Source organism: Elaeis guineensis, chromosome 8 (assembly GCF_000442705.2).
Source record: "Elaeis guineensis isolate ETL-2024a chromosome 8, EG11, whole genome shotgun sequence".
Lineage (NCBI taxonomy): Eukaryota > Viridiplantae > Streptophyta > Magnoliopsida > Arecales > Arecaceae > Elaeis > Elaeis guineensis.
In genome coordinates this window covers 18,197,779-18,208,696 of record NC_026000.2, presented here as the reverse complement: position 1 = coordinate 18,208,696, position 10,918 = coordinate 18,197,779, and the positions used below count along the sequence as shown (strand labels likewise).

The following is a 10,918-nucleotide window of genomic DNA, read 5'->3' as shown; positions in this document are numbered from 1 at the left end:
TTCTGGAATGTAAGGGGTATGGGAAAGGCCAAAAAAAGAAGAGACCTCAAGAACATTATCTCTCAATCCAAATGCTGGATAGCCACCTTTCAAGAAACTAAATTAGAAACTGTTCACTAGAACCTCGTCAGATCCTTATGTGGTAAATATTTTTCTGAATGGCAACACAAAGCCGCCAGAGGCTCGGCGGGAGGAATACTAACTTGTTGGGACCGTTCTACAGTGTCTGGTTCTCCAATCCACACCAGAGAATAAACCAGCACAACTAGCTTCTCTCTCCTGGATAACAGCTTTCACTGGCTCTTGACAAATGTCTATGGCCCTCACTCCCGTCACCACTGCTCCCTACTCTATGAAGAGCTCCTCCATATCAAACAGAACCATCCCGGACCCTGAGTGATCATGGGTGACTTTAATGTTACCAAATTTGGTTTCAAAAGGAGAGGAGCTGTTAGCAGTCAGGCTGCATCCAAAGAACTCCATGACTGTATTAACCGGCTAGAACTTATAGAGATCAACGTCCCCAACAGAATATACACCCGGACAAACTTCAGAGAAGAGGCCAGTTTAGCCAAACTCGACAGATGCTTTGTATCGGTGGATTGGCATAATCCCTCAGACAAATCTGTCTTCTCTGCTAATAACTATATCTGACCATATTCCTCTATTATTAGCATCATCTGTTAGCTGTTGGGCAGGTTTCAAACGTTTCAAACCCTTCCGGTTTGAAAATTCGTGGTACCTTCAGCAAAATTTTCAGACCTTAATTGAAACCTGATGGACTTCCAACCCTCTCTCCATCGATGCAGTGGCGAATCTTGTGATTAAGCTGTGAATCCTCCGCTCCAAACTGAGAGAATGGAGTAAGGAAAATGTAGGCAACATCAATAATCGAAAAATGACGATAGCAAAGAGAATAGCGGACCTAGATAATCTTGAAGAAGACAGGAACTTGGAAGCAGAGTAGAGCAAGGAAAGATCACAACTCAAAGAACAGCTCGGGACATTGTTAGAACAAGAAGAAATTTACTGGAGATAAAGATCTAGACAACTTTGATTGGCTGCAGAAGATCGAAATACTAAGTTTTTTCACATAAGTGCATCCAACAGACAAAGAAAGAATTTTATTTTTGAAATTCATAAAGATGGTAAAGTTTATAACAATTAAACTGACATTCACTCAGTTTTCCATGACTACCATACCAAGCTTTTGGGATCGAAAGATGCTCTGATGGTTGAAGCTGACTGGGAGGTGCTCTACCCTGCTAATCCCATTGATCTTTGCTCGCTTGAAAGGCCCTTCATGGAATCTGAAATCAAAGAAGCAATATTCAATCTTCCAAGTGACAAAGCATCCGGACGGTTTTTCAATTTTCTTCTTTTAGAAGCACTGGCATATAGTTAAAACAGATCTACTAAATTTTTTTGCAGCAATTTTCAGATCGTCTACTGACTTGCCTTCATTAGACACCGATCAATACATGATAGCTATGTCACTGCTGTTAAAATCATGTCATACTGCAAGAAGTTCAAACAGAAAGGAATCTTTTATAAAATTAATTTTGAAAAAGCATTCGACATGATCTCTTGGAACTTCCTCAGCACACTCTTGGAAAAAAGAAGTTTCGGCCCTAAGTGGAGACTATGGGTTCTTCTTGTGATACAGTCAAACACCTCCATGCTCATGATCAATGATATGCTTGGTAGATTTTTCGAGAACTAGAGAAGACTAAAATAAGAAAATCCATTCTCTCCGCTCTTATTCATATTCCTTATCGATGTTTTAAACAGAATGCTCACTAAAGCTTCCACAAACAATCTCATAGGCAGTCTTGGTCTCTTTCAATCCAATGAGAACATCAGCTATTTATAATTTGCAGATGATACAATCATATTCTGCAAGGCCATATCGAAAGATATCAACACCCTAAAGGTTATTCTATATTCCTTCAAACTCCTTACAGGATTAAGAATAAATTTCAGCACTTATGGGACTCAATATACCTTCTGAAGAAACATCTTTCTATGCTCGGATGCTTGGGAGCTCTGTCGGCCAACTATCGATTGATTATCTAGGTATTTTCCTCCACAGTTTTTCATTGAAAACAAGCTGCTGGAACTTTCTACTGGAGAAATTGGATAAAAAATATGCTGGTTGGAAAACAAAAGTTTTGTAACTGGCTGGTCGAAAAACACTGATAACTTCAATGCTCAATGCCATCTCGATTTATTGGATGTCGGTTTTTCAACTTCCACAATCAATAATTTAAAAACTTAACAAAATTTGTATGAATTTCTTATGTGGAGGTGAAGGGCATTATAGTAGAACCAAAATTCTTGCAAGCTGGTCCATGGTATATCGTTCAAAACACATGGGAGGTTTGGGAATCAGACACCTTCAAACTATGAATCGATCTCTCCTATTAAAATGGTGGTGGAACTTCTACAACCAACAAGAACGACCTTGGAAGAAATTAATATGGACTATTTACTACAAGAACCGCCTACCATTGTCTTCTTTCAGTACTTCTCGCCATATTGCATCACCGTTCTGGAAGGACGATGTTCAACAAGGCTGTACCTTTCAAAATTTTATCACCTCCTTAATAGGTAATGGCAAGAACATCTCCTTCTAGTATGATACTTGGTTGGAAGATAGGCTTCTTAACATGGTATTACCTAATCTTCATGCTTTTACTATCAACCCACTCATCAGTGTTAACAATTTCCTATCCCATGTCAATTGGTAATTACTCTTTGGACGATCGCTAAGTTTTGTTACCACAGGGGAACTTACTAAACATTCTAAATACCTACCAAATGCAAGCTTATCAAAAGATGATGATAGAAGCTTGTGGAAATGGAGCACGATAGTGAAATTCTCAATTAAAAATTGTTATCTATTTTTTATTGATGGAGGTGTACATCAGGCCATTGGAAAAGCATTGTGGAAGCTGTCTCTCCCAGAAAAAGTTAAGATCTTTGGTTGCTTAATCTTCTACAACAAAATTCAAACTTCTGAAAATTTATTCAAAAAAGGAGTATAAGTTGAATTACAATGCCACCTTTGCTTTAGAAGTAACAAAACTACTGATCACCTTCTCCTGAATTGTCCATACTTCATATCAATATGGACATTGATTACCCATAGCCTATGTTATCCTTGGCTCCCTCTCAGTATTTTTCAAGTTTGGATGGATTGGATTTACACTTTTTCTGAAAAAGAAAAAGGCAAAGCTGCTGTTTCTCTTCTTCTTACTTCTCACTGGATAGTCTGGAAAGAACGCACTACAAGAAATTTGATTTTTTGCGACGAAATTTTAGCGACGAAATATTTTTCGTCGCAAAAAAGTAGGCTTTTGCAACGAAATTTAAATTTCGTCCCCAAAAATTAGGTATTTGCGACGAAAAAAATTGCGTTGCAAAAAGTTATATCTTTTGCAACGAAATTTTTTTTTTGTTGCTAGAAGTTCATTTTTAGCGACGAAATTTTTTTTCGTTGCAAAAAATAGTTTTTTTGACGACGAAATTTTTTTTTCGTAGTTAAAAATTTATTTTTTACGACGAAATTGATTTTTCGTTGCTAAAAAAAAGACTTTTGCGATCAATTTTATTTATATTTAGCGACGAAACTATTGCGTCGCTAAAATTTATTTTATTAAAAAATTTTTAAATATTTTGCGACGAAAATTTAAATTTCGTTGCTAGAATTGATTTTTAGCGACGAAAGTTTTTTCATCGCAAAAAAATTTTTTTTTTGGCGACGGAAAAATTTTTTGTTGCTAAAATTTTTTTTTGCGACGAAAATAATTACGTCGCCAAAAATTTAATTTTTAGCGACGAAATATTTGTTTCGTTGCGAGAAACTTGATTTCCCGATCATTTGCGACGAAATTAAATTTTCGTTGCCAAAAATTAATCATTTGCGACGAAAAATTTTTCGTTGCTAAAATTTTTTTTTGCGACGAAAATAATTACGTCGCCAAAAATTTAATTTTTAGCGACGAAATATTTGTTTCGTTGTGAGAAACTTGATTCCCCGATCATTTGCGACGAAATTAAATTTTCGTTGCCAAAAATTAATCATTTGCGACGAAAATATTTTTGTTGCAAAAAATCAAATTTTTTGGCGACAGAAAATTTATTTTTTGCAACGAATTTAATTCGTCGCTAAATATGCTTTGCTTAAAAATAAAACCGAAGGTATATTCTGCCCTAATTTGATTTTTTGCGTTATCTCCCTCCCGACCCGATCTCCGCCGCGCTCATCCAAATCTGCTCCCTCCCCGATCTCCGGCGACAGTCGTCGTTCCCCGGTCGCCGGTCGTCTTCCCGGTAAGTCCTCTCCCTCCCCGCCACCATCCTCTCTCTCTCTCCCTCCCCACCACCGTCGACCCCTCCCTCCCCGCCACCGTCGTCGCTCGAGCCCACCTCCCAGCTTGCCGGCCATCTCCCTCCCGCCTCGCCACCCTCTCTCCCGCCTCCCTCCAATCCCTCTTCTCTGGCCTCTCCCTCCCTTTCTCAGTCTGTGTTTTTTTTTTTCGTAGGGCCGCCGCAGCCGCCGCACCGTCGCCGCCGGGCCGCCACCGCCGCGTCGCCGCCGGGCCGGCACCGCCGCGCGATCGCGAGATCGCGAGATCGCGAGGGTTCTGGACGAGTGCCGGCTCTCCCACGCCGTGCACACCCGGAAGCTGAGAGAGCTCTCCGCCCTCCGCCCCTCCCGGCCTCTTCTTCCCTTCCTTCGCCCGAGCCCTGACCCCTGTCTTCGACTGCGCCCGCCGCTCCCTCGCCGCCGAGCGCACCGTCCGATTCGTCTCCGCCTTCGCCGCCCTTCCCGACGCCAAGGACGCGGCCGCCTCTGGTGCCTTCCTGGAAGAGTTCCTCCTGTTCCTCCTCGTCGCCTCCGGTGCTGCGAACCGGACCGCCAGGTTCCGATCGTTCCAGATCATCTCCGAGGTTTTGTGCCCTTCCACGATTCTGGATCTAGGGTTTTAAATTTTTTTTAAAATATTTTGATCCTTCATAGTTTATCTTCTTATCTTGTGGGATTGGGATTAATTCGGTAGATAGTTTATCACTAGCACATGATAGTCAGAAGCTTGAGCTGAAGGGGTTGCAAAGCACTCAGGCATGGGATCTAATGAGACGTTGGAAATTTCCTTAAGACCGTTATCAGGGAAAGTAGAAAGGGGAATAAAAAAAGATAACTTGGATTTTTTTTTTTTTTTTTGATGGAAATGTTGGGAGGTTGAGAGTAACCACCCAAAGTTTATTGATAAAAGCAGCTCAGTACAGAGGTTTTCAGATTTTGGTACAAAGCATCTTGATGTTTCTAAAGGCTGGATGATGCGAAGACTCCTTTCCATTGATCCATTGCACCACCGTAGTTGACTCTACTTCTAACAAAATTTTGTCATTCTAAATCATATCAACCAGCTATAAGTTCTACCATATGTATAGAGTTTGTAATTATTGGGATTGGTGCAGCATAAAGAACTCTTCCCATATGATTTCAAGTAACAAACCCAGCACTTGCAACATTAGGCCGAAGTGAACCATTAAAATTCACTTTAATAAATTCTAATTGTGAGGGCTACCAGGATACAATAGTTTCATTTGGATGATCCACAAACACTCATGGTAAATGGCAGCCTCTGATGTCAAAGTCTTTCAACGGAATACCTCTTGAATGCCTCTTAATTCTGGTGATGTTAAATTGAAGAAAGTTTTCATCATTAAAAAAAAAAAATGTTGAATTGAAAAAAGTCTGTCTTTTCTTTTGTAGTGCACTGGGCTTCGTAATTGGATACGAGATCTGTCAGAGATTGTCATGGCCTGTCTATATTTGGCTAACCTGACAGTAATCTGTGGAGAGCTTATTGGATTTGGACCAGTTTGAGCAGCCTCCCCACCACCTGTTCTCTTCTGCTCCCATTCTTTTTCTTTTCTGAAAAAAGTCACCTTTAAATATATTTCCTGTTAGATTGATGTACATGTGAAGAATTCTACTGTAGATCCTTTACTTCACAAGGCTAATCGCAAAGGGAAGGTACCACAAGGACACCAATATTTTTTACTTTGCTTTTAATTTAAAATTAAGGTTCGTCATTGAAGCTTCATGTTGTTTTGTTAATTGCTGAGCGTCTGAGTAAGTTTCTGAATGTTTAGTTTCAGTTCTCCATTATGAGCTTCAGTCCAGCTTTCCAATAGGTTGATTGCTTTCTTCAGAATTTGCCAAGTCGAATTTGCTTCCCATCTAAAAATTCTGACGTTTCTTTCCTTCCATATCAACCATATCAATGTTGTAAATAAGCAGTCCAATTCATTCGGTCTTGTGGCGAGTTGCAATAAGGGCTCAGCATAGGCATTTGTTTGATCCTGCACTTTTCACATGCCCGAACGATGAACATCTTGAGAATGAAGTCTGTGCAATTATTGAAAACGAAGCATATCAAATGCAAGCACCAGATAACATATTAGTGCCAGATGATACGATTGACATAGGACAATTACAAAGAGACGACTATGAACCTGAGGATGTTTCTGTTGTTGGATCGTCCATAAGGGCACGGACACGAGCACGATCCAATAATGACTTCGTTAACGACAATGATGATAGTACTTCAGGGTCGAAGTCTTCTATGACTCTCGTCGAAGATGACTATATGGACACGAGTTCAGAATCTGAGAACAATAATTAATATGAATAAGTAATTCAATTTTTTTTTTTTATTATATCATGTAATACTTGAGTTTTGTTGATTACTTACTGATTTAAATTATTTTAATCATTGCAGCATCATGACTGGTCCTGGACGTAGACATTCACGGGGTAGGCAGCAGGCTCCGCTTGATGATACACATCCTCACTTTAGCATTTTGCATGATGACTCAGAGGATTTAGATGAGACTCAGTTGCCCGAGTCCACAGAGCCGCCTAGTGCTCAGCCAGAGCTTGCCCAGCCGGAGGCCATGGTACCGCAGCATCATCCCCTTACAGGTACATCTCTATCAATTTATAAACAATATATATTTTTTTGTTATATGCATTTAGTGATACATGATATATGTTCATTTCATCAATTTTTACATGTAGGAACACAGCATCGACGTGCAGTGCGTGGTCCTAGTAGGGGTCTTGTTTTGGAAAAATATGTGCATACACACAATGAAAAACCGAAGGTACATATATTTCGAGATCATCCGGTTGGCACAGAGGCCAGTATCGTCGCAAATGAGATCAGTTTGTATATGTGGAATCATTTTCCGTGGGCTGCTGAAAGTTTCAAGCATGTAGCTCCTCGATACCGTGATGCTCTAGTCTCTCACATCAGGGTAAGAATTAAATTTGGATGTCTTGCATATCATTACATGATCCATATTATTTTTGGTTATGTAAATAAATTTTTTATTATATGAATAATTTTATGTATTTGCCTTTTGGTATGATTACTGTGTAGGATAATATTGACTTCGAGGATTGCACTGACGAAGAAGTGACGGCATGTATTCTCAAAATGGCTGCAAATAGATACAGAGATCGGCGATGTAGGCTTCATAAATACTGCAATGAGCTGCAGGCGAAGGGGATTGATCCTGTGACCCAGCCATACAGAAATTGGGCTGGGTCTAGTGACGATTGGCGGTGGTTATGTGAGCATTTTGGAAGTGAGACATTTCAGGTATGTCTAGTGTTCTAAGTTTTTTAATTATGTTATGTCCTTTATTGGTTATAATTGTATGTATTTTGTAGCGACGATCGGAGGCGAATAAGGTGAATAGGAGCAAGATTGATTCTATTCACACGCAAGGAAGTGCCTCTTTTGCACAGGGAATGAAGAGGATGGTATGTAACTACATTTGCAATCATACTTTGTAACTTTTTATTAAATATTTACATTATTTTGATATCTTTTTTTTCTTTTTTTTTGTTTGAACAGGGACTATCCGGAGTCGACGCCTATGCTAAATTCTATCAAAACAAGAGTGGCGAGTTCGTGACCGAGGAGGCGAGGCAGCGTCATGTAAGTATCATTACTCTACATTTTGAATACTTTTAAAGAGTTTGAAAAAAATTTATGATTTTATTTTGTTTATTGTGAAGGAAAAAATGTTAGAATTGAGAGAGCAGGCGACGAGGGAGGTGGGATCTGATGGTGATACTGGATCGCAGCAGATTTGTTTGATGACAGATGATACGAATTTGGATACCGTCCTCGGGCGACAGCTAGGATCTGGTCATAGCATGCGGTCCAAAAAATCACGCAGTTCGTCATCCGGCCGGTCTGATGATACATCGGTGCCAGAGGCAGTTAGGACATCCATGAGCATGATGCAAGATCAGATTAGTTACTGGATGAATCGTAGTCAGACGCTCGAGAGGATCGTAGCTGCGATGGCGGGACGGCTCGGTATTGATGCTTCTGAGTTAGCACCTCTACAGTCACATGATGCCGCCTCTGCACCACCATCGCGACACGTATCGGGTCAGGGATCGACGCCTGGAGGAGGGAACGAGGCCAATGAGTCAGATCATACTTAGTTTGTACTTATTTTAAATTTAAAATGGTGTATGGACTTATATTTTTGTATATGACAAAGATGGTTATGAAACTTTTTGTTATTTGAAATTGGTCTTTTGACTTAGAATATTTTTATTGTGTTAACATACTGTTTATTTAAAATATGGTTGATCAGATAATTTGTATTTGAGCAGGTTTTTTTGAAAAAATAATAAAAATTTTATTTTTTATCCAAAATTTATTTTAGCGACGAAATATTAATTTCATCGCAAAAAAATTTGTGAACCCAAAAAATAAAACATTTATTATTCATTGCGACGAAATTTTTTATTTCGTTGCTATTTTTGCGACGAAAGTCTTAGTTTCGTCGCTAAAAATTATAACTTTTGCGACGAAATTTTTATTTCGTCGCAATTATGCCAGAGAATATTTTTATTTCGTCATCCTTATAGCGACGAAATTATTATTTCGTCGCCATTATAGCGACGAAATTTTTTTTTTCGTCGCAACTTTTGCGACGAAATTATTTCGTTGCTATTTTAGCGACGAAAAAAAAATTCGTCGCTAAAAATTTAAACTTTTTGCGACGAAATTTTTATTTCGTTGCAATTTTAGCGACGAAATTATTATTTCGTCGCCATTATAGCGACGAAATTATTATTTCGTCGCCATTATAGCGACGAAATTTTTTATTTTCGTCGCCCTTTTAGCGACGAAAATTTTATTTCGTTGCTATTATAGCGACGAAATTTTTTTTCGTCGCAATTATAGCGACGAAATTTTTTTTCGTCGCAATTTTTGCGACGAACTTTTTGCGACAAAATATTTTGCGACGAAATCCGTCGCTAAGTTTTGCGACGAAACTAATTTTTGTCGCAAAAAATAAGAAAAAAATTTTTTTAATCAAAATTTTTAGCGACGAAAATTTAAGCTCTTGCGACAAAAGATTTTCGTCGCTAATACAGTACATAACTTCGTCGTCTGGGTTTACTATTTTTTGCGACGAAATAAAATATTTTCGTCGCTAAGGTCTTTTGCTACGAGGCTTTCTCTACAAATTTTTAGCGACGATATATTTCGTTGCAAATACTATTAGCGACGAAAATTAGATTTTTAGCGACGAAAAAATTTCGTCGCAAAAAATCAAATTTTTTGTAGTGACGTAACAATAGGATATTTAGATTCGAAGCTTTTTCAACTCTGAAAACAGCAAAGAAAATTGCTCAAATTTTTGAAGAATGGACATTGCATTCAATATATCAAGGGGGAAGTAAACACACAAAGCTCTGTGCAGAATTAAAATGCATTAGCATGAACTCCCTGAATGCAGGAAATTTAAGGACTGATACATCTTCTAATCTTGTGAACACTGATTAATGATCACCAAGAACTGTGATCGAAAAGCCTGGATAAAGTAATAGCCTGGTTACCAGCAATTGCAACAATAACTCTATACAGTAGTAGGTACAATTCTGAATTTCTGTATTCCTCTTCTTACCATATGTATCCTGACTTTAGTATCACTTCTCCACTTCATTGATATTAGACTAAGAGGATCCACACTACTATTGATCCTTGCCTAACTTTGTAAATACTATTGATATATAATACAAATATCAGAGGAACTTCCTCCTTGTTCCTCAAAAAAAAAGACAATATAAGATGTTATCATAAAAGAGTATACTATTTTTTATGATATATGCATTATTAAAAAGTCATCATGATTAGCATGTTAATTGTGATAACATAACATATCATCATAAAAAATTATAATATATGTGACGACATATCATGTGTCATTACAAAAAGTCATCACTAAAAGCATATTATTTGTGGTGATATGCAATGCGGCACAAATAATGTTGTCACTAGTAGTATACTATTTGTAACAAAATGAAGCAAAAAGCATGGTAGAAAGGGGTGTTACTATTGACTAAGTTCACTTTTAGTTTATTAATTATAATTGGTGAATGAGTAGTAAATGGTTGGTTGCACTCTACCGAGCATAAAGCAACTAATTGGCTACTCAATTATTAGATATATATTATTCAAATTTTATGCAATTCAAATATGGATTGTAGATGACTATTCCACTATCATTAAATGGATTCATTCAAGAAACAAAGGAAAGGAGGCATTTAACCCTTTGTTAAAGGTCATCCTATATAATCAAATCAGTGAGAGAGAATAGAAGAACAGGCAAAAGTATGATTTTTAGATCTCCTTTTATTTCATTGATGATCAAAAGTTAAGTTATATATCCGATGATTTTTGGGTGCTCAGTGAGCGATTGACTTTCCTTCTGTTGCTCCTTGAATTGATTTTGATGATTACAAAGTATTTGAGGAGGTTACTAATGATTTTGGCTTGAAAAAAGATTTATTATATTTCAGGGA

General features: G+C 38.1%; 1 protein-coding gene and 1 long non-coding RNA gene across 2 annotated transcripts; both read left to right on the top strand.

The window, feature by feature from the left end:
* The first annotated feature begins 6,747 nt into the window (after positions 1–6,747).
* LOC140851171 (uncharacterized) lies at positions 6,748–7,700 on the top strand. The gene is made up of 3 exons (XM_073242749.1): positions 6,748–7,000; positions 7,097–7,335; positions 7,461–7,700. Exons 1-3 carry the CDS (start codon positions 6,802–6,804, stop codon positions 7,698–7,700), a joined length of 678 nt encoding a protein of 225 aa, XP_073098850.1. The 5' UTR covers positions 6,748–6,801.
* Positions 7,701–7,709: 9 nt separating this feature from the next.
* LOC140851030 (uncharacterized) lies at positions 7,710–8,187 on the top strand. The gene is made up of 3 exons (XR_012133817.1): positions 7,710–7,846; positions 7,941–8,024; positions 8,105–8,187. It is a non-coding gene; the product is annotated as an uncharacterized lncRNA (long non-coding RNA).
* Positions 8,188–10,918: the final 2,731 nt, after the last annotated feature.